General features: G+C 44.2%; 3 protein-coding genes across 5 annotated transcripts in view; 2 read left to right on the forward strand and 1 right to left on the reverse strand.

Annotated features, from left to right (window-relative positions):
• Positions 1-26,391, reverse strand: part of LOC111150571 (zinc finger protein 674-like) — an 886,492-nt gene that overhangs the window by 400,352 nt on the left and 459,749 nt on the right. The window lies entirely within an intron of this gene.
• On the forward strand, positions 4,777-5,466 carry LOC111150595 (ubiquitin-conjugating enzyme E2 L3). Of its 2 annotated transcripts, XM_022508105.1 has the most exons (2): positions 4,786-4,812; positions 4,909-5,455. In XM_022508105.1, exons 1-2 carry the CDS (start codon positions 4,786-4,788, stop codon positions 5,248-5,250), a joined length of 369 nt encoding a protein of 122 aa, XP_022363813.1. In that variant the 3' UTR covers positions 5,251-5,455. The 2 variants fall into 2 exon arrangements, with proteins under 2 accessions (XP_022363811.1, XP_022363813.1); XM_022508103.1 differs by having other exon boundaries at positions 4,777-5,466.
• LOC111150576 (jade family PHD finger 3) overlaps positions 22,749-26,391 on the forward strand; it is a 131,839-nt gene continuing 128,196 nt past the window's right edge. The window contains exon 1 of one of the 2 annotated variants that reach the window (XM_022508073.1): positions 22,749-22,844. The gene's annotated coding sequence lies outside the window, so the exon portion shown is untranslated. Of the gene's footprint in view, positions 22,845-22,999; positions 23,057-26,391 lie in introns of those variants that run through there. The other variant, XM_022508074.1, reaches the window with a different exon arrangement.

Genomic DNA, 26,391 nt, shown 5'->3' on the forward strand with positions numbered 1-26,391 from the left:
CCAGTTCCACTCCAACAAGAGCAAAGAAAGTAGCACAAACCAGGAGAAACTCGCCCAATGGTTAGGCACAAGTGCGCATTGGTGGGAAGGCAACTGCTCGCCTAACGGAGACGCTTCATGGAACAACTACAGCAGATGGTTAAAAAAAAAAAAAACACACCAAAATTTCAACTCTCCTTCAAGAAGATAGGGGTAAACAAGATCATATCGAAGAGTTGAATGTGTTCCCGAGCCAAGGAACAGTGAGCGGTCCACTCTCGCAGCCCTAACGTGTGGCCATCCCAGGCAGTGAATGCTTGCGCCCTCAGAGGCCATGCTGACACAAAACAGCTGACAGAAGTGCGAGCCGGGTCTTCAGCCAGCGTGGTGCCAGCCGTCTGAATGGTTGAAGAAGACTGGCTGAGGCCCTGCCCAGGTCATCTGTGCGTGGAAAAGCACCCCTCGCTGCCGGAGAGGAGGATGATCATAAGGATTATCTCCCAGATCTCGTGGAGAATTTTGAGGAGGCTTCCAAGAACAAAGCAAACCAAACCCAGTCCACTTCTGAAGAAGATAAAACTTGAGGAAGTTACTGGGATCTGCTCTTTGATATTACGACTGCTGTGTAAAATGTTGTTCCTGGATCTGATAAGACCTAGATCTCGAATATTTTGAAGCCCAAGCCCCTTGAACTTCTCCCCGCTTTTCAGTTTTTGCTTAGACTCGCTTCGTTCTTGCAGCAGAAGTAGCTGGGAAAGAAAGTCTGAAGCCAGGTTAACCAAGTCTTTTGCCGAGTAAAATAAAGAAGAGTCAAACCTTTCCTACTATTTCACCTTAACTTCCATACAGATCATATCTTCAGCAGTTTTAAAGCTTATCTCAGTAGAGTGATCTGGTTTTAGGACTTGGAAGGGTCTGGACATTTTCAATCCCTCATCTGACAGATGAGAAAACCGAGGGTCAGAAAGTTTCATCACTGAACTACAGTGTGGGCCCCTTGACTCTCCCCTGGGATCACCAGGAGAACGAGACTCAGCTCACCCCTCTTCCACATGAAGCCTTTTCGAACTCTCGGGTGCATTTCGTCCTCGGTGCTCACACAGTACTCCGTATAGGTGTCCAGGTGCTTCTGACGTCTTCTACTAGTTCTCTCCCCATGCTTCCCTTGCTCTTCCAAGTGCGATCTGTGGACCAGCAGCAACAGCATCACCTAGAGCTTGGTAGACTCTCAGGCCCCACTCCAGATCTGTCGAATAAGCTTCTACATTTTAACAATGTGTTCGGGGACTCAGACGCCACATTAAAGTTCGAGAAGCTCTGCCCCGTCTCTGCTCAGCGGGGAGCCTGCTTCTCCCTCTCCCTCTGCTGCTCCCCGTGCTTGTGCTCACTCGCTCGCTCGCTCTCTTGCTCTCTCTCTCTCTCTCTGACAAATAAATAAATAAAATCTTTTTTTTTTTAAGATTTTATTTATTTATTTGACAGAGAGAGATCACAAGCAGGCAGAGAGGCAGGTAGAGAGAGAGGAGGAAGCAGGCTCCCTGCTGAGCAGAGAGCCCGATGCGGGGCTCGATCCCAGGACCCTGAGATCATGACCTGAGCCGAAGGCAGCGGCTTAACCCACTGAGCCACCCAGGCGCCCCATAAATAAATAAAATCTTAAAAGAAAATAAAGAGACACTCGGCCCTCGAGACGTAGTTCCTCAAGCACTAGAACCAAGGCTTAGAAATCCTTGTATTCCTAGAAAGTAGCTTAGGGTCCAATAAGATGATCTATATTTAATAAACGTTTTTAATTGAATGATACAATCCAGTGCCTTGTTCTACTCTCCTTGTATGGCTTTGGAATAAAAAACATTCCACAGGGCTTACTCCCCCCTCTCCCACTGTCTGTGTTGAAATAGTAACCACGGCCTCTGCCCACTGAGGCTCCTGGGGGAGCTCTGAGAGCATCAGCGGTATTCACTGGAAGCAGATAAGAGCACAGCAATTTCTGACTGCAATTTTCCTCTGACGCGTTTTCCTATTCAAGCGGGTCCTATTCAGTTAGGCAACGTGTTGCATAAAGCCAGTGTGGCCACTTGTTGATGCCCAGGGCTGAGTTAAAAGAAAAAAAAAAGCAATCAACTACTTGCTGTGGGTTTATGTGGAAAGTTAGTCCCTTAGTGTCTCTGGGATCTGTTACCCTCCCTCTTTATCTCTTGACATCTTCCCACTTTTAGCATTCAGGGATGAGCTTGGCCATCATCATCCAGCCACGTGCAGGACTGTTGAGGGGAATGGTCAGTGTTGCTCCAAATTCTGGGGGGAATAGGGTGCTGACGATGACTTGTTTCTTTCCTGGAACAAAGGCTTAATTGTAAATGTGAAATTTGAAAGAAAGGTAAACCCCTAAACGGCACACTCGGCCCGCCATCTGCTTCAAGTGGTTTTTCTTTCTGTTTGCTCGGGAGAACTCTATCGATGTCTTTGTATGAAACTTAGTGGTAATTTCTCATGTAGGAAATCTTTCTTTGCATTTAGTCGGTGGAGAGCAGGATTCGGGTAGCATACAATCACTCCCTTCCTCTTACTGTTCTAAAGGTGATATGACACAGAAAAGAAGGAAATGGGCACAAATGTGATGCTCAGGTTTGAAAAGTCAGAGGTTTCCAACTTGAACCAGGGCTCAGCTCGAAATAAAAAAAAATGCTGATCTTCTTAATATATCATTGTTCAAGAATATTGCATTATAGGGATGCCTGGGTGGCTCAGTGGGTTAAGCCTCTGCCTTCGGCTCAGGTCATGATCCCAGGGTCCTGGGATCAAGCCCCGCCCGCATCCGGCTCTCTGCTGGCGGGGAGCCTGCTTCCCCCCACATCTCTGCCTGCGTCTCTGCCTACTTGTGATCTCTCTCCCTCTGTCAAATAAATAAGTAAAATCATAAATTTAAAAAAAAAAAAAGAACAACCATCTTCCTGGGGCACCTGGATGGCTCAGTGGGTTAAGCCTCTGCCTTCAGCTCAGGTCATGGTCTCAGGGTCCTGCGATCGAGCCCTGCATTGGGCTCTCTGCTCAGCAGACAGCCTGCTTCCCCCCCCCCTCCTGCCTCTCTGCCTACTTGTGATCTCTCTCTCTCTCTCTCTGTCAAATAAATAAATAAAATCTTTTAAAAAAGAATATTGCATTATAAATCCTTTGGTGCTAACATGTACTTGTATAGCAAACTAAATGATCGAAGGCCCTCAAATAGGACAGCATTTGAGGCCTATATGGTATGCTACGTACTGAATCGAACAACACTACGTCTAGGCATTGTCCTGATTATGGTTATATTAGAAGTAAGTACGGTTGACCCTTGAACAGTGTGGCTTTGAACTGTGCAGGTTCAGTTCTCTGCTGACTTTTTTTTTAAATAAATACAGTATAGTACTCTGAATGTATTTTCTCTTCATTAATTTTTTTCTCTAGCTTACTTTATTGTAGGAATATAGTATATAATACATAAAACATATAAAATATGTGTTAATCCACTGTGTTATCAGTAAGGCTTCCGGTCAACAGTTAAGGTTATTAGTAGTTACGTTTTCGGGGAGTCAAAAGTTACACTAGGTTGGGGCGGGGGTCAGCATCCCTAACCCCTCCGATGTTCAGGGGTCTGCTGCATAAAGAAAAATGTAAACCACAGAACATGTAGTAAACAGATGCTCAGAATGTTACAGTGCCCTTCCTTCACCCTTATAAAACTCATTTCTCTGAGTGAGTTTTTTTTAAAGATTTTATTTATTTATTTGATAGAGAGAGAGACAGCAAGAGAGGAAACACAAGCAGGGGGAGTGGGAGAGGGAGAAACAGGCTTCCCGCAGAGCGGGGTATCCGATGTGGGGCTCGATGCGGGGCTCGATCCCAGGACCTTGGGACCATGACCTGAGCCAAAGGCAGACGCTCAACTGAGCCACCCAGGTGCCCCTCTGAGTGAGTTTTTTTTAAGCTGTGAGAAAGAACACAGCATGAGAGCTACCCTCTTAGGTTTTAAATGAGTGCATTTTTATGGGAAAAGGTTGCATCCTCTCTCCACCCTCCCCCACACCTCAAATTCGTGGGAAGGGGTACCTCCCACCTTATTTGAAGGGGCAGCAATCTTTTTGGGGGGGCAGCAATCTTTTAAGTGTGGTTGGGTTTGGGTTTTTAAATGCTGTTAGATAGAGCAGCTACTTATTATGCATGTCAAGCTCTATGTTAAGCACTTTACATATAAAAATCTCATTTGATCTCAGCAAACCCTAAGAGAGAGCTACTACTACAGTAGATCTGTTCTTAACTGGCCTTGTTGCTGAAATACTTCTTTTCTCTATCCTCTCCTTTTCACGCCCCTCCTCATCAACCTACTGTGTGCTGTTGGCCCCATAGTTGTTCCATCAGCCTCCTCATTGGCCCACCTACTGAAGATCCCTGCTTACTTCGTTTTTTGTAATTTTATTTTATTTTTTCTTAACATATAATGTATATTTGCTTCAGGGGTACATGTCTGTAATTCATCAGTCTTACACAATTCACAGCGCTCACACGGCCTCCCCCTCTCTGCTTGCTTCCTGCCGTGCAGCTTGTACACAGCAGGGGGGAAAAGCTTAGATGTGAAGAGCTTAGCCTTTGGGGGTGGTTTTGTGATCAGTAATTTTCTATCATCTTGTGACACTTCATTTTGGAACTCTTAAGTCATTTCATTTTCTCCCAAACTGGACTGTCAGCTTTTTGAGTAATCCAAATAATGTGTTTTTAAGTCTGGGACCACTTTCTTAAAGAATGAAAATGTCGAGCACCAGATCCAAGATGGCGGCCAGCAGGAGGCTGATGAAGGAGCTTGAAGAAATCCGCAAATGTGGAATGAAAAACTTCCGTAACATCCAGGTTGATGAAGCTAATTTATTGACTTGGCAAGGGCTTATTGTTCCTGACAACCCTCCATATGATAAGGGGGCCTTCAGAATCGAAATCAACTTTCCAGCAGAGTACCCATTCAAACCACCTAAGATCACATTTAAAACAAAGATCTATCACCCGAACATTGATGAAAAGGGGCAGGTCTGTCTGCCAGTAATTAGTGCTGAAAACTGGAAGCCAGCAACCAAAACCGACCAAGTAATCCAGTCCCTCATAGCACTGGTGAACGACCCCCAGCCCGAGCACCCACTTCGGGCTGACCTAGCTGAAGAATACTCTAAGGACCGTAAAAAATTCTGTAAGAACGCTGAAGAGTTTACAAAGAAATACGGGGAGAAGCGACCTGTGGACTAAACTCTGCCGCGACCGATTCCAGCGAGTGTGAGCGGAGACCCTGAACAGCGCATTCAGACACCCCGCAAAGCAGGACTCTGTGGAAAATTGACACGTGCCGCCGCCTGGCGTTTGCTTGTGGCAGTTACTAACTTTCTACAGTTTTCTTAATCAAAAGTGGTCTAGGTAACCTGTAAAGAAAGGATTAAAAATTTAAGATGTTCTAAAAAAAAAAAAAAAAAAGAATGAAAATGTCAAAAACTGAGCAGCAGCTTAGATGTCAGGTACTATCATAAAAATAGCCTCAGTATGTCCCACAGTGATTATCACAGGCTGTTAAGAAAAGCCGACGGAGGGGCGCCTGGGTGGCTCAGTGGGTTAAGCATCTGCCTTCAGCTCAGGGCATGATCTCAGGGTCCTGGGATTGAGCCCCTCATCAAGCCCATCGGGCTCTCTGCTCAGCAGGGAGCCTGCTTCCGCCTCTTTCTGCCTGCCTCTCTGTCTACTTGTGATCTCTCTCTGTCTGTCAAATAAATAAATAAAAGAAATAAATAAAAGAAAAGCCAACGGATACTTAACCTGTTTGAAGAACTCATTTTAGCCATTTGATCTCCTGTCAAATAGGACATGACCCATGGAAACTGGTCTTTGCTTATGTTCCACCTCCCCCAACCCCAGAATCCCTTGATTGCTCTCCCCCTTTCCCTGGTCCCTTTACCCCAAAGCTTAGCATTCTGTCCTTCCTCCAGGACCGGCCGAGTTCTGTATGCTCTGGTAAGCCATTCACCCCTGATCATTTGAACTAGTCATGTCAGAGTTGCAAAGGACAGCAAAAGAACAGCAGCATAGATCAGAGAATCATTAGACCCGGGTTTGATACACATTCTTTTACATATTGCCCGTGTAGACCAGTGCAAGGTATGTTGTTTTTCGTTTTCTCATCTGTAAAATGAGAATTATGACTGCTTTGCTGTTATTTTGAGTATTCAGTGAAATTAAGTGAAAGGACGCGCCTCAGTGTTAGTTCTTCTCCTTAGTCATATAAAACCTAGAAGTATTACTTTTCTCCTGTCTTATTTTCCCAAAATGACACCACACTCAACTGTGGACAGACAGCAAGACTTCTGTACGTGCCCCCTGTTGGCCTCAGGCAACCAAATACTGCTGGAGACAACTAGGTACTGTTTGGACGAACACAAATATGGATGCGATTGAGAGGGTTTTACTACTCTTAGAGATGCCACTCAGTCAGGAACTTCTTTTGGATTCCGACGAGTACTGAACACCGTAGGGTGGGGGTGGGAAGATGGAGGGACCTGTCAGCAGGGCACCAGAAGAAGAAGAACATGCCGGGTCCCATGTAACAGTCTTGGAGTCAGGCGACGAGTCAGCCCAGCTACTCCATGATGCCTGTAAGACCCCAGGCCCTCCCTGCCCTGCTGTCCTCCACTTGGAGGCTCTCCTCTACACTGGTAAGATGGCTCTCATCACCAATACCTCTAAGTATTGCGACTGCATTCTAGGTAAAAAGAATGGAGAAGGTGAATAGCAAACAGCCAGCTAAGTCTGTCCTTTTTGTCAGGAAAACAGTCACTTTCCCAGAAGCCTTACTCAGGAGCCATCTACTTACTGTCTCACTTGCCAGGGCCGGATCACATGGCCATCCAACCTTCTAGGGAGGCTGTGGAGCTGAGTATTCTCCCTGGGTACATCATCTCCGGGAGAAATGGAGCTGCTGGCAGGAAAGGTGAAAAGAATGGATATTGGGTTAGCGACTACCAGTGTTTGCCACATGAAGCTTACCATCTGTTTAGTTAGAATACACCATGAACAGATGGGAGGAGAAAAATTTAAGAACATATCCAAAAGTGGGATGCCTGGGTGGCTCAGCCGGTTAAGCGCCTGCCTTCGGCTCAGGTTGTGATCCCAGCATCCTGGGATCCAGTCCCGCATTGGGATCCTTGCTCAGCAGGGAGCCTGCTTTTCCCTCTGCCTGCCGCTCTCTGTGCCTGTGCGCGCTCTCTCCTCTCTCTCTCTCTCTCACTCACTCACACACACACACACACACACACACACACAAACTAATAAAACCTTAAAGAACATACCCAAAAGGAACCCAAAGCTTCTTTCAGAGAGATAAAGAACAGGATGAAATAATTTGGGGAAGGTCTCCCAAAAAGTAAATTCCCAAGAAATTTCTGAAGAACTTTAGGAACAAAATTATTGCTGTTGTGATTAAAACAACCAACTGGTTCACGTATCCCATCAGACATGTAGGATTTATGGATGGACTTGGATGGAGCACAGAAGGGCTGGAACAGTGTTCATGGGCTTCTGCCCCATAAGGCCGTGGGGCTTCTATCTTCAGAAAGCTGAATACAGACTCTGAGAAATTCAGATGACGGTTCCCAAGAGGAACTACCCCTAAGCCACACGTGATGTGGTTTACTTTCAATACGGAAAATGATATTTAGTCTCCAACATTGGGTATTCTCTAGAATCAGACACTTCTTTAATTCCTTTCGAAATTTCTGACTTAGGAAATCCACTCTAAAGAGAGAATACAAAGTTCAGGGAAAAATTCACGTTTTTCTTAAGTGCATATAGATTCTGGGTTTATATGTAAAAGTGAAAACAGGGATTGTACCATCCAGAATTCCACCAGATAAATAGAATCATTAGGATACACATATTAAGAATTTTTTAAAGATTTGTTTATTAGAGAGAGAGAGTGAGTTTGAGTAGGGGTGAGTAGCCACCCACAGGTGGGATTTCTTCTTCAGGGAAGCCTCGATTCTGCTCTTAAAGCCTTCAACTGATTGAGTCAAGCCCACCCAGATTATCTAGGATAATGTTCCTTACTTAAAGTCAACTGATTATAGACATGAATCACATCTACAAAATACCCCCAAACTTAGATTAGTGTTTGATTGAAAAACTGGGGACTGCACCCTAGCCATATTGCCACATAAAACTGATCATTACAGGGGTGGTTGGTGTTTCATTTTGTCTTCAGTCTCCATCAGTGAACACTTTATTCTTTGCGAAAATAAATCACAAACCCAAACAGGCTTCCAAGAAGAGAGGGAGTCAATATCATCAATCTGTGGCACTGGCATTAATACATATTTGGTCTATGAAGGTCATTAACCATCTGGTAAGAGGAAGCTTCGTTGATTACAATTCATCCTTTGGGTGTCTGCTGTTGCCTGATTCCACTAAACTGTTTTCAGTTTATTGGTAGGAAAATTAGCCCTCCAGTTCAAGTGAAGTTTAACACATAAAAAAGGAAGTATTTCAAGGAACCAGTGTGTATTTCTTCATTTGTAAATCATTTCCTCATGCTACAAATGTTTAATGAGTACTGGGACAGGTTAGCTGGCTATTTCCAAAAATGGTGGCTGCTGTTACACTTGTAGAAAAATATTACCAAGCCTGACTTAAGGACACATTTAAAAAAAAAAAAAACTAAATAAACAGGGGCACCTGGTTGGCTGAGTTGGTTAAGCGTCAGATTCTAGATTTCCGCTCAGGTAATGATCTGGGGGTCCTGGGATCGAACCCTGCTCCCACATCTGGCTCCCCACTCAGCAGGGAGTCTGCTTCAGGATTCTCTCTCTCCTCCCCAAAATAAATAAATCTTATAAAAAATAATAAAACCTAAACATATAACCATTAAAAGTGGTGGATGCTTTTAAATACTCAAACCCATACAGGGTAGAAAGCATTTTGTTTTGAAGTGTACCTACCATCTACTAATAATGTGGGGCAAGTTATTTTCTCTCTGAGCCCCAGTTTGCTTACCTATAAAATGGAAATAATGGGGGTTATTTGAGGTTGTCTTGAGGGTTTGGGGAGGATTAGATGAGAAAATATGTTAAACACTTGGAACACGGCAGGTGCTCTACAAATACCGATTTTCTGCCTACTTCCATGAATATAGACTCGATTTGACAACATTATGTTGGATATCAATACGTAGCAAAGAATCAAGTGAGGTTACCAGTGCCCATGAACTTGTCACCCTGGCTACATACACTCTCTCACTGTAGTTTCTGTTGCATTTACTTATGTGCATATAAAGACCATTTTTACAAGTTATCATTTCAACCACGAGTGCAGAGAAACTTGCCAGGTATTTACAATTGCTTTTTTGTTTGAAAAATCAGCATTTTTCCAAATTTCATCTGAAAATGTTCCTGTGAGTCATAGTGGTGAAGTTCGGAACAAATGTTAGATGCCACCAGATTTCACAAGTTTGAAATAGTTTTTGACTCAGGAAAAAAGGGAGCATTCTTAAATTCTTCTCCATATCAGACTTTCTCATGTTTGATCTGCAGGTGGGCAGATGCACAGGTTGTTTCGTTTTATTATTGTTAATTATACAAATAATACCACTTTATTTTCCCTTAAAAATGGAAATAAATCTAAAATTCACTTTGATCTCTACTACTGATGGGTAGCTACAATGATCAGTTTGTTCTGTATTCTTCCAAACTATTTGTCTCTTGATTTACACATACATTACCTGTACAGACAGATGAACTTATACGGAAAGTAGTTATTTTACTTCTCTAAGGAAAAGGGGGCCCATTATTGATTTTGACCATGTAAAATTTGGTGTGATGGGAAAGGCAGATTGGAGAGAGGAGAGAAGGAAAAAGAAAGGAAGAGAGGTCTTGCCAAGAGTGATCATTTACTTCTATTTCTTTGGCCCTTTCATTTTGGTCTTCTGAGCCCATTTCTTTTTTTTTTTTTTTTTAAGATTTTATTTATTTATTTGACAGACAGAGATCACAAATAGGCAGAGAGGCAGGCAGAGAGAGGAGGAAGCAGGCTCCCTGCTGAGCAGAGAGCCCCATGTGGGGCTTGGTCCCAGGACCCTGGAATCATGACCTGAGCCGAAGGCAGAGGCTTTAACCCACTGAGCCACCTAGGCGCCCTTCTGAGCCTATTTCTGGCAAGTTACACCATCAACATGTCTGCAAGATCCAGTTTAATCCATGGGTGGGTTCAACAAAGACAGATACACAGCCCCTGACGCCTTCTGAAGGTCTCAGTCCACCAAAGTCCATCATCAGTTTCATTTTACACATTAAAAAAGAAGAAGAAGAAGAAAAATAGTTTTGGCTTCCAAGTGCAAACCAGGGGCACCAGCTGGCTTAGTCAGTAGAGTTTGCTACTCTTGATCGGGTGGTGAGTTTGAGCCCCACTTTGGGCGTGGAGATGACTTTTTTTTTAAAAAGTGCAAACCTAAGTCACCAAAGGCAAATTCTGTTTTCCAACCGAAACAAACCCTTTGTTAATCATTTCATTAATTTCTTTTAAAGTAGGAGGTGGGGTGCCTGGGTGGCTCAGTGGGTTAAATCTCTGCCTTCTGCTCGGTTCATGATCTCAGGGTCCTGGAATCGGGCTCCTTGCTCAGCAGGGAGTCTGCTTCCCGCCCTCTCTCTCTCTGCCTGCCTCTCTGCCTGCTTGTGATTTCTGTCAAATAAATAAATAAAATCTTTAAAAAAATAAAATAAAAAAGGAGGTGACTTCAAATTCCAGACAAGAGGGCATAGCCTCATTTCTCCTTGCTCCTCCCTGCTAAGTACAGCTCACTAGAATGCCTGTAAATAATACTAAAGCCCATAATAAAGGGACTCTTGTGGTGGCAAGAGGAACGTGGGCCAGCTGGAGACCCCAAGATTCGAGGAAACCCAGTGGTGTGCTCCCTGTTTTTTCAAAATCCCAGCCTGGGTTCTGGAGAAGCCTGCAACCTAGACTCTCCAGAGCGGACCAAAAAGAAAAACAGAACAAACAAATAAACAAAAAAATCAAACAAGCAAAGACCAACAAAAGCAAAGAAAAACTTTTCCTTTCCGGCCAAAGGACCAGGAAAGGAGAGAATCCCAGTCCAGTAGGAGAGAAACCTCTGACAACACCTACCCTAACCCAGCCAGAGGTGTCAGCAGAGGCCGAGGAGGGACCGGATAGAGACTCTGGTTCCCCATTCAGTAGCCTCAGAAGACTAGGGGGGAACGCCCTCCTCTCCCTCCAGGAACACCAGCCAAGACAGGGGGAGCCTCAGCAGCACCAGGCAGCCCCAGGAAGCACTTTCCTCCCCCGCCCCTGGCACCCATCCAGAGCGAGCTGGAGCCCCTCTGAACCAGGCAGCCCTGGGGGGAGGCGTGCTCTTCCCCTGCCAGCAGCCTCCGGGACCCAGCGAAGGGTCCCTGCGACCATGCCCCGCCCCCCAGCAGCAGCAGCAGGTAGCCAGAGCGAGCACTTCCAGCCCCTGCAGGCCTGGCATCCCCCCATCCCCCATCTGGTGATCTCCTGACCCCCACCACGTGGCAGGTGGCAGGGAAGGCACTTTCCTCTCCCGCTAGTGGCGTCGGAGGAGAGACTGTGGGGGAGTGCGGACATCTGCCACTTCCCTCCCACCTGGCATCCGCTGAGAATCCAGAAAGATGCTTCCCCTGGCGGGTGTTGCCGTGTCAGTGGAGACAGAGTGAGGAATCCGGACTTTCACCCTTGTCTGCCAGTGGCAGCTGGTGCCCCTCAGGCTTCCAATTATAAAGTGAAGGAAGGATCTCAAGGAGGAGGGAGCTGGAGAAAGGAATTCTTTAAATCTGCCTGGGGAGTGAGGAAAGACACCTGCGGGACGACATCAACATGCCTAAAAGTCTGAGAACAGAACCGCAGGGCAGAATACTACCTAAGTTTTCAAAGCGGCTTTAAGTGGCACACAGACAAAGCAGACCGGGATAGCACAGTGAGGGTTCTGAAAACTACACTGTCATTGGAACCATAGTCCACAAAAGAAGGCCATGCCCCCTGTGCTACACATGGGGTCACTGCCTGCTAATACAGAAGATTTAAGTAGGATCCAGGGTCCGCTAACATCCCAAATGTCCAGGAGACAATGGAAAAGCCCTCATCATACTCAGAACGAGGATAATCACAGCTTGAATGGGAAAAGACAATTAACCGACATAACCCAGTGGGGGGTGGGCCGGACAGTGGGCGCTTGGGGGGCTCAGCCGGTGTCGGGCTCTTGGTTTTGGCTCAGGTCATGATTTCAGGGTCCTGGGATTGAGCCCTGGGTCAGGCTCTGCCCTCAGCCGGGAGTCTGCTTGAGGATTCTCTCCCTTTACCCTCTGCCCCTCCCCTGCTCACTCTCTCCCTCTCAAGTAAATAAATAAATAAAATGAAAAAAAGAAAAGAAAAAAAGACCTAACATTGAGATAAATCAGATATTGGAATTACCTTACAAGGACTTCAGAGCAACCATCATTTAAAAACATGTTTCAATAAACAGTTACAGATTCCCTTGAAACAAATGGAGGAAAAATAGAAAACTTCAGCCAAGAAACAGGGGTTACAAAAAACACCCAAATGGAAATTGCAGGAGTGAAAAATCATCAGAATTAAAAGGGGACTGGATGGACTCACAGTAGCATGAAGATGACAGGACAGAATCAGTGAACTTGAGGACAGAACAATAGAATTTCTCCAATCGGAAAAAAAGAGAGAGAATAGATGAGGGGGAAATATCCCAGAGTCTCAGAAGCCAGTTGGACAATAACAAAAGTACTAATTTTTGCATCACTGAAGTCCCTGAAGTAGAAGAGAGAGTGGGACTGAAAATGAATTTGAAGAAATAATGGCTAGCTTAACTGCTGAGAACAAACTGATAGTTACCAGAGGGGAGGTGGGTGGAGGACATGGGTGAAATAGAAAATGGGGATTAAGGAGGGCACTTGTCCTGATGAGCACTGGGTGTTGTACGGAAGTATTGAATCATCATATTGTACCCCTGAAACTAATATGACACTGTATGTTAACTAAGCCGGAATTAAAATTTAAAAAACACAATATTGAATAGATCAATAAACAAAAGTAATAATTAAAAAAAAAACAAAGAAATAATCAGCTGAGAATGTCCCAAATTTGGCAGATATAAACCTACAGATTTAAGTAGCTCAGTGAAACCAAACAGGAAAACCCCAAAAATACAATACCGAAACATATCATAAACAACTTCTGAAAATTAAGATAAAGAAAAAATCTTGAAAGCAGCTAGAGAGAAAAAAATTCCTACCTGTAGAGGAACACTGATTCAGTTGATAGCAAATTTCTCATCTGAAATCTGAAATCAAAAGATACATTTTTCAAAGGATGAAAGAGAAGAATTGCCAACTCTGAATTCCATGTTCAGCAAAAATATCCTTCAGGAATGAAATGGACATTCTCTGATGACCTAAAACTTACTAAATTTTCACTAGCAGATTTACCATTAACGAATGGTGAAAGGAAGTTCTCCAAAGAAAATGGAAATGATAACAGGGGGCTTAAAATTTCAGAAAAGAAGGAAAACAATGAAATGTGTATAAATAAGGATAAATAGATTGTCTTTTACCTCATGAATTTTTTTCAATCATGATGGGTTGTTAAAGCAAAAATTGTAACACCATCTGATCTGGGGTTCAATGTATGTAGATGAAATCGGCAAGAAAATTATATTTTAACAGTAGGAGAGTAAAGGGACCTAAATGAAAGTAAGTTTCCTACACCCAGCAGACTGTGATAAGTTATATACGTGTGTTTTATTATTTTTTAAAAATTTATTTATTTTTAAAAAGATTTTTATTTATTTGAGAGAAAGAGAGAGAGAGAGTGACAGAGATAGCAAGAGAAAGCACAAGCAGGAGGAAAGGCAAAGGGAGAGGGAGAAACAGGACCCCACTGAGCAGGGAGCCCGACATGGGACATGGGGCTTCATCCCAGGACCCTGAGATCATGACTTGAGCTGAAGGCAGACGCCTAACTAATTGAGCCACCCAGGCAACCCTAATTTTATTTTTTTAAGATTTTTATTTATCTGTTTGACAGGAAAAGAGAAAGAGAGTAAGCACAAGCGGGGGGATCAGCAGGCAGAGGGAGAAGGCGAAGCAGGCTTCCCCACTGAGCAGGGAGCCCAACTTGGGGCTGGATCCCAGGACCCTGAGCTGAAGGCAGATACTCAATGGATTGAGAAACCCAGGTGCCCCATACATGTGTGTTTTAATACCTAGAGCAAGCATTAAGAAAACTATATAAAGTGACATACTTAAAAACACTATGTAAGTCAAAATGGAATTCTTTTTTTTAAAGATTTTATTTATTTATCCGACAGAGAGAGATCACAAGTAGGCAGAGAGGCAGGAGGAAGCAGGCTCCCCGCTGAGCAGAGAGCCCAGATGCGGCTCGATCCCAGGACCCCGGGATCATGACCGGAGCTGAAGGCAGAGGCTTTAACCCACTGAGCCACCCAGGCGCCCCTCAAAATGGAATTCTAAAAAATATTCAAGTAACCCATTGTAAGGCAAGAAAGGAAAAGAGAAAAATGAGAAATAGAGGGGGAAAAAAAGTTAGACTTTAGCCATAAAATATCAGTCACTATGGGGGCGCCTGGGTGGCTCAGTGGGTTAAAGCCTCTGCCTTCGGCTCGGGTCATGATCCCAGGGTCCTGGGATCGAGCCCCGCATCGGGCTCTCTGCTCAGTGGGGAGCCTGCTTCCTCCTCTCTCTGCCTGCCTCTCTGACTACTTGTGATCTCTGTCTGTCAAATAAATGAATAAAATCTAAAAAAAAAAAAAAAAAAAAAATCAGTCACTATGTTAAGGGTGAACAGTCTAAACACATGAGTTAAAATACAGAAAGTCACAGAATGGTTGTAAAAAACAACCCAACTAGGGGCGCCTGGGTGGCTCAGTGGGTTAAGCGGCTGCCTTTGGCTCAGGTCATGATCTTGGGGTCCTGGGATCAAGGCTTGCATCAGGATCCCTGCTCAGTGGGGAGTCTGCTTCTCCCTCTCCCACTCCCCCAGCTTGTGTGCTTTCTCTCTCTCTCTCTTTCTCTCTCCCCCTGTCAAATAAATAAATACAATCTTTTTTAAAAATTAAAAAACAACCCAACTAGATGGTGCCTACTAGAAAGTCACTTCAAATATGACAATATAGGTAGGTAGAAAATAAAAGGATGGAAAAAGACATGCTACTCAGATATTAATTTGTAAAAGGCATGCCTATATTAATATCAATAAAGCAGACTTCAGAGCAAACAAAATTACAGGGACAAAGAGGGATACTGCATAATGATGAAAGGGTCAATCCACCAAGAAGATAGAGCAATCCAAAATGTGTATGCATCAAACAGAACTTCAAAATCTGAAAGAAGTGAAAGGAGAAACAGAAAAATCCATGGTTACAGTAAAAAAAAACTTCAGCACTCCCTCTTAGCAGTAGAACTACTAAACATAAAATCAGCAAGACTATACAACTCAAAACCATAAAGCAACACGATCTAATTTATAGGACACTCTACCCGATAACAGCATAATTCACATTCTTTTCAAATACCCATAGAACGTTCACCGAGAAAGATAGCTCATATTCTGGGTCATAAAACAAACTTCAACAAACATAAAAGAACTGAAGTATGTTCTCTGAACATACAGAATATGTTCTCTGACCATAGTGGAATCAAACTAGAGATTAATAACATAGTCAACAGGAAAATCTCCAAACATTCAGAAACTAAACAACTCATTTCTTACTAATCTATAGGTCAAAAAGAGACTGTCAAGCGAATTTTTTAAAAAAATACAATGAACTGAACAAAAATGAAAATATAACATAACAAAATTGATGGAATGTAGCTAAAGCAGGGCTGACATGGGAATTTAGAACATGAAATGCTCGCTTACATTAGGAAAGAGGAAAGGTCTAAAATCAATCACCTAAGCTCCCACCTCAAGAAACTAGAAAAAGAAGAGCAAAATAAAATGAATTCAAAATAAATAGAAGGATAAAAATAAGAGGGGCGCCTGGTAGCTCAGTTGGTTAAGCATCTGCCTTTGGCTCAGGTCATGATCCCAGGGTCCTGGGATTGAGCCCCACGTTGGGCTCTCTGCTCAGCAGGGAGCCTGCTCCTCTTTCTCACTCCCCCTCTGTTCTCTCTTTCTCAAATAAATAAATAAAATCTTAAAAAAATAAATTCTTTAAAAAATAATAATGAAGAGTAGAAATCAATTAAATTGAAGACAGGAAAACAACAGAGAAACTCCATTAAACAACGAGCTGTTTCTCTGAAAAGATCAAATTAATAAACCTACAAGAGAGAAGACACAAATTACTAATATCACAAATGTGAGGGGGAAATCTTACTACAGACCCTGTAGCCATGGAAAGGAAAATAAAGTCCTCAACACAATACCCAGATTCTTTGGAAAACAGATGCTATGTGAATGTCTGTCCACAGCAAATTTATAGTCAATCTATGAACAGAATGTTCATAAAGTCTGTCTCTATTTGGAAAAGAAACTTGCAAATTATTTAATTTCTTTGACACTAACCCCTCCACCCACCCCCATCCCCACTGTATGATCCAGCAATCTCACTTCTGGGTGTATATATCCAATGAAATAAAACCATTACCTCAAAGAGATATTTACACTCCCATGCTCATTGCAGCATTATTCACAATAGCAATAGCCAAGTATGGGAACAACTTAAATGCCTGTCAACAAATAAATTGACTAAGTAAAGGGATCAACTAAATATATATGTATGGATCAAGTAAATACATATATTTATATATATCATATATACATATACATACATGTATGTATATGTATATATAATATATATGTGTGTATACATACACACACACCCCACAATGGAATATCATTCAGCCTTACAAAAGAAGAAAATTCTGCCATCTGTGACAGCATGGATGGACCTGGAGGGTACTAGGCTAAATGAAATAAGCCGGACAGAGAAAGACAAATATTGCACGGTATCACTTACACGTGGAATCTTAAAGATTTTTTTTTAATAGAAAATAAAAGTGTCAAAATCATAGGGGTGCCTGCGTGGCTTAGTCGGTTAAGCATCTGCCTGCAGCTTGAGTCATGATCTCAGGGCCCTGGGATGGAGCTCAGCTTCAGGCTCCCTGCTGGGGGGTGGGGGTAGGAGTGGGGAGTCTGTTTCTCCCTCTCCCTCTGTGGCCATCCCCTGCCCCGCACATGCTCTCTCTTGCACACACTCTCTCTCTCAAATAAAATCTTTAAAAAAAAAAAGTCAAAGTTATAGATCCAGAGAGTAGAATAGTGGTTACCAGAAGCTGGGGGTGGGGGAACTAGAGGTTGATAAAAAATTATGAACATTCAGCTATAAGATGAATAAAGTCTGAGTATCTAATGCATACCATAGTGACTATAGTTGATAACACAGTATTTTATAATTAAAATTTGCTAAGAGAGTAGAACTTAAATATTCTTACCAACAAAAAGAGTAGATATGTGAGATGGTGACTGTGTTTTTACAAAAGGAATACTATGAGAAACCTTAGGCATTTAAATGTAACAACTTAGATAAAATGGACCAATTCCTTGAAAACCACAAACTACCAAAATTCAACCAATATGGAATTTATAACCTGAACAGTCCAATAACTATTAAAGAAATTAGATTAGTAATTTTTAAAAAGATTTTATTTATTTATTTGTCAGAGAGAAAGAAAGAGAGGGCACAAGACAGGGGAGTGGCAGGCAGAGGGAGAAGCAGGCTCCCTGCAGAGCAAGGAACCTGATGCAAGACTCAATCCCAAGACCCTGGGATCATGACCTGAGCCAAAGGCAGATGCTCAACCGACTGAGCCACCTAGGTGTCCCTAGATTAGTAATTTAAACGGTCTTGAAAAAGGAAAGCTCCAGATGCACATGGTTTCACTGGAGAATTCTACCAAACAGTTAAAGAACTAACACCAAATTTACAGTCTTTTCTAGAATACAAAAGAAGAGAGAACACTTCTGTGTTGGGGGTTCCCAAGACCATTCCCAGGCGATGATTCACTAGAAACTCAGCATATAGTCAGACTCATGGCTATGACGTATTACAGTGAGAGACTGTAGAGCAAAATTACCAAAGGGGAAAGGCAAGACACAGGGGATGATGTCCAGAGAAAGCCAGGAACAAGCTTCTAAGAGTCCTCTCCTAGTGGAGTCACACAGGATGTACCTAAGTCCTCCAGCAAAGAGTTGTGACAATACATGTGAAATGCTATCTATCAGGGAAGCTCATGAGAAACTTAGTTCCCAGGGTATTTATTGAGGGTTGGTCATAGAGGTACCCTCTGTCTAGCACTCACCAAAATGCCAGACTCCCAGAAGTAAAGCAGATGTTCAACATAAACCATATTGTTTGTATAAACAGTTTAGGCACAGTGAGCCACTCTTATCAGTCCTGGTAATGATGGGAGCCCTCCTTAAATCCAAGTTTACAGATGCCAACCAGGGACGAACCTCACAAGCAGGCTGGCCATTCAAAAGAGAGCCATCAGGCCTGCTATGATAACGCTTTTCTGCACAGCTTGGCAATCAGGAGGCTTGAAATGTAGTCCCAGCATAAATCACTTATGTACAAACAGTTTAGGGACGGTAAACCACTCTTATCAATCCTGGGAATGGTGGGAACCCTCCTGAAACCCAAGTTCCCAGTTACCCACAAAGGATCTGTGTATTAACTCTTTTCTGCACAGCTTCCCAACTCATTTTATGAGGCTAGTATTATCCTATTCCCCAAGGACAGTGTGGGGGAAAAAAAAAACCCTCAAAACTTCTCTCAGGAATTTTGACACAAAAATCTACAACAAAATATTGGTGATATAGAGTCCAGAAATGTATAAAAAGAATTACACCATAATCAAGTGGGGCTCATTCCAGGTATGGAGGGTCAGTTAAAAAATCGGTGTTCAATCAATGTAATCTACCATATCCACAGGCTAAAGAAGAAAGATCTTATGATCCTATCAATTGATGGGGATAAAGCATTTGACAAAATTCAGCATTCGTTCATGATTAAAAACTCTAAACAAATTAGGAATAGAAGGGTACTTTCTCAACTTGATAAAGAGCAGCTAATAGTTTTCTTATGGTGAAAGATGGAATGTTTCCCCCTAAGATAGGGAAATAGGGAAGTACGTCCACTCATCTCACTCTTACTCAACATAGAACTGAAAGTTCTAGCCTGCACAATGAGGTAAGAAAAGGAAATAAAAAGCACACAGATTGGAAGGGAAGAAACAAAACTGTGTTCACAGACAAGATGATTGTCTATGTAGAAAATCCCAAAGAATCTACCAGAAATTTTCTAGAACTGTTAAGTGGATTCAGCTAAGTCAAAGGATAGAAGGTCAACACACAAAAATTAACTGCATTTCTATATGCTAATAATGAACAATGAATGAGAAAGCTGAAAATAAAAACACAATACTATCTATGATCACTCCAAAGAAAATGAAATACTGTATACACTTAACAAAATATGTACAGGATCTATATGCTGAAAATTCCAAAATGCTGATGAAAGAAGTCAAAGAAAATCTAAAGAAATGGAGAGGTACACAAATCATCTTCATGGATTGGAAGACTCTATATTGTAAAGATGTCAATTCTTTCCCCAAATTGATCTATCAGCTTAACACAATTTGTAACAAAATCCCAGCAAAGTTTCTGTCGATATAAATAAGTTTGTTCCAAAATTTATACAGAAAGGCGAATGACCTTGAATGGCTGACGCAGTATTGAAGAATAAAGTGGGAAGAATCACTCTACCCAATGTTAAATCTTACTGTTTAACTATAGTACTCAAGACTGGTATTCACAGAGGAATAGGCACATAGAACAACAGAACAGAATAGGGAAGGAAAAAATACCCCCACACTATTAGTCCAACACAAACATGACCGACTGCTTTTGACAAAGGTGCAAAAGCAATTCAATGGAGGAAAGACAGTTTTAATTTTAATTTTAACAAATTGTGTTTGAGCCATCAGACATCTATAGACAAAAATATGAATCTCGACCTCATTAAGTTCACATTTCATACGAAAATTAATTCAAAATGAATCATGGATTTAAATGTAAAATATGCAACTATAACACTTTTAGAAAGAAATGTAAGAGAAAATTTGTGGAACCTGGTGCGAGGCAAAAGATTTCTTAGACACGACAGGAAGGGGACAATACATAAATGCAGACTTTGCGAAGTGAGACTTCATCAAAATAAAAAATTTTGGTCTGCAAAATCTCTTAAGAAGATGAAAACACCAGTACAGACTCGGCGGGAAAAAAATTGCAAACCATGTATCTGACAGAGAACTTGTATCTAGAATATATGAAAAATTCTCAAAATTCAACAGTTAGAAGCAAACAACACAATGAGAAAATGGACAAAAGACATGAACAGACATTTCACCGGAGAGGATATACAGATGGCAAATAAGCACATGAAAAGATGTCAACATCGTTAGGGAAATGCAATTGAACACAGAGAGATATCACTATACACCTATTAGAACGGCTAACATAAAATTATAGTGGACAATACCAAATGGCTGGCAGAGATGTGGAGAAACTGGATGTTTCATACATTGCTGGTGGGAATGTAAAATGGTACAGTCTGGAAAACTCTGGCAGTTTCTTACAACACTAAACTTCCACTCACCACCCAACCCAGCAATTGCTTGCGTATTTGTCACAGAAAAAAGGAAATCTGATGTTTACACAAAAAAACTCTACATGACTGTTCATAGCAGTCTTATTCTTAACAAACAAAAATTGGAAACAACCCAAATGTCCTTCAGTGAGTGAATAAACACACTGTAGAACACCAAAGCATAATAATACTACTACTCAGCAGCGAAAAGGAATGAGCTATTGATACACGCAGCAACTTGGGTGGATCTCAAGAAAATTATGCAAATTATGGAGAAAAGCCAATTTCAAAAGGCATGATTCCATTTACATAATATTCTTGAAATAATAAAATTATAGAGATGGAGAATACGTCAGAGGTTGCCAGGGGTTGGAGTAGGGGAAGGAGGTGACTGTGACTATACTGGGTAGAAGGAGGAACAGTTGATAGTGGTAGTTACACAAATCTACACGTGATAAAATGGTGTAGTACGATAGACACAGACACAGAAATGTTTGCATGTAAAACTGGTGAAATCCGAATAAGGTCTGTGGATTGTACCCATGTCAGTATCTTGGTTAAGTAAGATATTAACATGGGGGAAACTGGGTGAAGAGTACATGGGTCTGTGCTGTAATACTTCTTACAGATCCCGTGAATCTATAATTATTTCAAGGTAAGTTAATAAAACAAGGTAAATCTGAAGGACTATGAATGTTTTAGAACACACACATTTGTGTATTATGAAATAGAACAACATCTTTACTATGTAAATCAGACAAAATACGGAAGAGCCTACATTGTTGTTTAGCCAAGAAATGTAAATGAAAATGACAGTATGAGTTCATGGTAATTGCACATGGTCCATTTCCAAACCCAGAGAAATAAACCAAAAGGGGTTTGTTGCTTAAACATCTGTATGAGTTAGGATTCCACCAGAGAAGCCAACCAACAGGATATTTTATACACACACGGGTGCACACACACACATTATTCATTCATTCATTCATTCATTCATTCAAAGATGTTGGCTTACACAATTTGTGGGGCTGGGTAAGCAAATCCAAAATCTGTAGGGCAAGCAGTCAGAAAGGAATGATCGGGCCCACCCAGATTATCCAGGATAATCTCCCTTACTTTAAATCAACTGATCAGGAGCTTTAATTACATCCGCAAAATATCTTCACAGCAATGCGTAGATCAACTTTTGATTGAATAACTGGAGCGGTAGCCTAACCCAGTTGACACCTCGAAAAGCCACACACCATCACAACCCATTTGTGCTGGCAACTGAATAAATTCATTCTGTTAATAGGCACCCTGGCTTTATTATTATAGGTAATTCAAGAGCAAACAACTTAAATCAATAGCGGCCGACAATGAGTTTCCTACAGGAGGGTCCACTTACAGAACTTTAGAGTTGAAAGGGCCCTGAAAAGCTTAGTTTGTATTTCATCACAGCCAAGGCACCTCCCCATCGTCCTCTCGGGCACTTATCCCGGCCGAGGCTCCTCCCGGCAGCAGCGCGCCCAGCAGGAGCAGAGAAGAACCCACCTGGAGCACGACGCCGCGGGTGCGGGAGCACCGAGTGGGCGGAGCCTCGAGGCGCGCGGCGGTGGCGAAGGCGCCCAGCCCGCCAGAAGAGCGCGCGGCGGGCGGACGGCGGGGAGCCAGTCGGGTAGGGCGAGCGCGGCCGGCGGTTGAGGTTGGGGGGGGGGCGGTGATTGAGGGTGGGGGGTTGGAAGGAAGGGGAAGAGGCGGAGCGTGGGAGCGCACAGTGTCAGGAATACAATAGTGCTCCGCGCCGCTTCAGCCGCCGCTGCCGCTGCCGCCGCCGCCGCCGCCCAACCGCCTGCCCAACGCTGAGGCCTGACGGGCCGGGCGGGCGAGGGCCGAGGGCGGGAGCGGAGGCGCAGGGGGCGGCCCGGGCGGATCAGGCGGCGGGGCGGGGGCGGGGGTGGGGAGGAGATTAGGGGGCAGGTGCGAGGGAGGGGAGAGAAGAAAGCGAGCGGTTAAGGGGGCGGTTACCACCCCTACCGGACTCGCCCGGCACATTGCCGGGCCCGAGTGTGGAGCTTAAAAGAAGGAGCGGCGACCTAGCTGCGCGAAGGTAGGCGCCGCCGAAGCTGGACGCGGCGCGGGCGGCGTTGGGGGCGTCGCGCCGGGTGGGCAGCGGGAGTGGCGGCCTCGGGGAGTCGAAACGGGCGCCGCGGAGCGCAAAGTCCCGGCCCAGCCTCGCAGCGTTCCGGGGCGCCCCGGCCCCACAGCGCGGTCGCTCCGGCGTCCCCGGCGTCTTCGGGCCGAGAGCGTGTGTGGGCTGAGGTAAAGTGCCCGCTGGCTCCTCCGTCGGCCCGGGGCAGTGCCGGGTGGCCGACGCGGGGGGCGGGGGCGGACGCCCGGGCTCGGGCTGAGGCTCGGGCTGCAGCTCCGCTCGGGCAGGAATTGAGCGCCATAACTGTTGCGGCCGTTCCCTCCGGTGCCCCCTCCCGGCGCCCCCTCCCTCTCTGTGCTCTGCCCGGTCTCGGGGCTCCCGGGATCAGAGCCGCGGCGGGGGGACCTGCTCTGCCGGCCGCCCCGGGGCCGGATGCTCCAAGGAGGGAGGGCGCGCCCCTGGCTGTTTCGGTGTGGGGGGCGTGAAGAACCGAGTGCATGGAGAGAGGGGGGCCGGGCGGCTCAGGGAGTGGCGAGGCCCCCGGTGAGCGGCGGGTACCCCCGGAGCAGGAGCGCGAGCGCCCCGCGGGCTGGCTAACTTTCCCTCCCCCTCCCGTCATTGTTCGGGCGCTGCCAGTCCGGGGCCGCCGCAACAACCGCCGAGCGCCTGGCGGTCCGGGGTGTGTAGGGGGGGGCGGTGGGAAAAGCAGGAGGGCTGTGAGAATCTTATGGGAAAAATTTCCCACCGCCGGGCACAGCAAAGTTAACTTTTCTCCAGCGATCGAGTTGGTTTTATTTCCTCGGCCGTGGGGCGATCGATTTAAAAAAAAAAAGAAAGAGGGAGGGAGAGAGAGAGAGAGCCTCCTTCCAATCTTTTTCTCTCGCTTTTCCAGAGCCACAGCTTTGGTGGAGTCTGGCTTTTAAATCGCACAGGGCAACCTGCGTTTATTATTTGTGAGAAGGCAAGGTGGGGGGGGGGGCGCGGGATCTCGAGTGAGTGACCGTAGTGGTGGTATGTGTAGGCATGTTTAAAAGTTGGTATCATTGTGTAGCCCTGGGACATATGTAGTTCCCAGGCATTTGGCAAGAAACTTGTTTGGCCGCTTCTGACTTTCTGAGTTGCTAGGAAATCCATGGCCTCAGATGTGCGCAAGGTTTTTTGATGTGAGAACCGTTTATCTGTGAAGCTGAGGATGGGATCCCCGCCCTCCCGCCCCTCCCGCAACGCCCTCTGATTGTATAAGAAATCAAAACCGTGTTGATGGTGATTTCAGGGGCATGAAGGGAAAGGCGACCTCATTCCCGGTATTCAGTCTGATAAAGATAACTGTCTGCTTCTCTCTAAACTCTGAAAGTAATGGAAAATAATTTAGGTAAAGACGGGTTGCACAACATCTTGGCTCAGTTTAAGCAACCCAGAATCCACTTTCCCAGAGTAGTTCTCTTAAATACCTTCCCTGAAGGCACTTCTTGCCAGCCTGGGGTTGAGGGTGAGGGTGAGGGTGAGAAAGGAGTCGGTCTCAACAAAGCTCTGTGTTTTATTTAATTTAATAATTTTTAACATCTGTAAACAATGGGAATGTGGATTCCTGCCTCTGTGTGTTTTGCATACCGTAGTTTTCATGCTTTTATAGCATCATGTGATTCCTCTCTGGATAAGTGAAAATAGATTTTTTTCTTTTTTGTTTAGCCGAGTGGTCTACCTCCATAACATATCATTTTCTTTTTCATTTAAAGTGAGCTCTGTGCTGAAATACTTGAATTATAGAAGGTAATACCTCTCTTCAAGGGGGTGAAGGGATTGCAAGAGATCTTTGGGACGTGCTTCTCAGTATTAGCTACTATCACTGCCACCTTTTCTTTAACTGTGGTCTTCTCTACAGTTCTGTTTGCTAGAGATGAGTTCCTAACCTAATATCTTTGCCTTAAAACAGTTCCTTGCATTTTTCATTCAGTCAATTCTGGAATACTCAGGGATGCGGGTCTGGTTCTAGAACCCAAGCATTGTCTTCAGTCTTTCTGTGTCATGGCAGTATGGTAAGTGCCTTCTCACTTTTAGTAGCCTGTGAATCTTGGTCACAGTAGGAGAAAGTGGAGAAAGGCCTTCCACTCCTTCCTGAAGGGTTTCTGATCAACTGGGAGCCAGGAGTGATTCAGAAGCAGCCTTAGGGGTGCCCATGACCCACCTTCCGGCCTGTAGATGAAGTTTGCAGAAGCAGGACGCGTGATGACACAGGCTCTCATCGTAGTTGAGACAGATGGGTTAGTGAACAAAGGATGTTAGGCTGGTAGATTGTGTATGATCCTCTCCTTTGATAATGCCTGTCTTTTCCCTTCCTCGTGTTCCATCAGCCATAACAATCCATTTCTCTCCTAAGGAACGCAAATCTATTTCTTCTTTCTGCCCACTACTTTGAGGCCTGACTGGAACTAGGCAAGTATTTGGGGGAAGATAAGGGGAGGCAGGAAGCATTGGCTGTTTGTGAAGACATGGCATTACAGAGGGCTCTTACAGGCCTTGACTAGGGATACAGAGGTTGAATATTATCATAGGACATAATGCACTTCTTTCCTCATGTAGGTTACGCAAAGCAGGAGCTGAGGAAGGTCGAGATCATATGCTGGCTTTCATTAAAAAAATCTCTTATCAGGGAATAACTTAGTTACATCACCTTATAGATGAGGAGTGGGTGTTGGGTGACACCCATCTGGCACTTTCCTGAACTGGCTTACATGGGGACACTGAGTGGTGTAGCAGTATCTCCCTGTTGTTCGGTTACAGGGGCTGGGAAAGCTGAAGCAGTCCGGTTTGTGGGGAGAATCTAGGGTGAATGGGTAAAAATGATAAGCAAATAAAAAGGTAATGGCAAATGGTCATTACAGACCAAATAACTACTGCTTTGGGTTTTCTGTTTTCTGAAATATCCGTGACTCCCCCATGGTTATTTTTGCCTCCTCCCTGTAGGTCTCTCCATAGATAATAGCAGCAAAGTTCTTACCTTCAGAACTGCCTCTATGCTTCTCTTGGGTGACAAAAACAAGGGTCCTGAGGAGAATTTGCCTAACCCATAGCTAAAAAGTAACTGAGAGGGCAGTTAACTGGAGAAAGTAGGTACGGGGCCTGGTGTGGGGAAATGGTACTGTTGTTTTTGACTGATAGGTGATGCCCATGTATTGATTAATACTCTCTAAGCAATATATAATTTTTAAAGATTTTATTTATTTATTTGACCGAGAGATCACAAGTAGGCAGAGAGGCAGGCAGAGAGAGAGAGGAGGAAGCAGGCTTCCTGCTGAGCAGAGAGCCCGATGCGGGGCTCGATCCCAGGACTCTGAGATCATGACCTGAGCTGAAGGCAGCGGCTTAACCCACTGAGCCACCCAGGCGCCCCAGCAATATATAATTTTTTAAAATATTTTATTTGTTTATTTGACAGAGAGAGAGACAACGAAAGAGGAAACACAAGCAGGGTGAGTGGGAGAGGGAGAAGCAGGCTCCCTGCTGA

Source organism: Enhydra lutris, unplaced genomic scaffold, assembly GCF_002288905.1.
Source record: "Enhydra lutris kenyoni isolate GAN:26980312 unplaced genomic scaffold, ASM228890v2 scaffoldscaffold23, whole genome shotgun sequence".
Classification (NCBI taxonomy): Eukaryota; Metazoa; Chordata; class Mammalia; order Carnivora; family Mustelidae; genus Enhydra; species Enhydra lutris.

Coding starts and splice junctions, on each gene's coding strand:
- LOC111150595 (XM_022508103.1), top strand. CDS start 4,786: ATGGCGGCCAGCAGGAGGCTGATGAAGGAGCTTGAAGAAATCCGCAAA.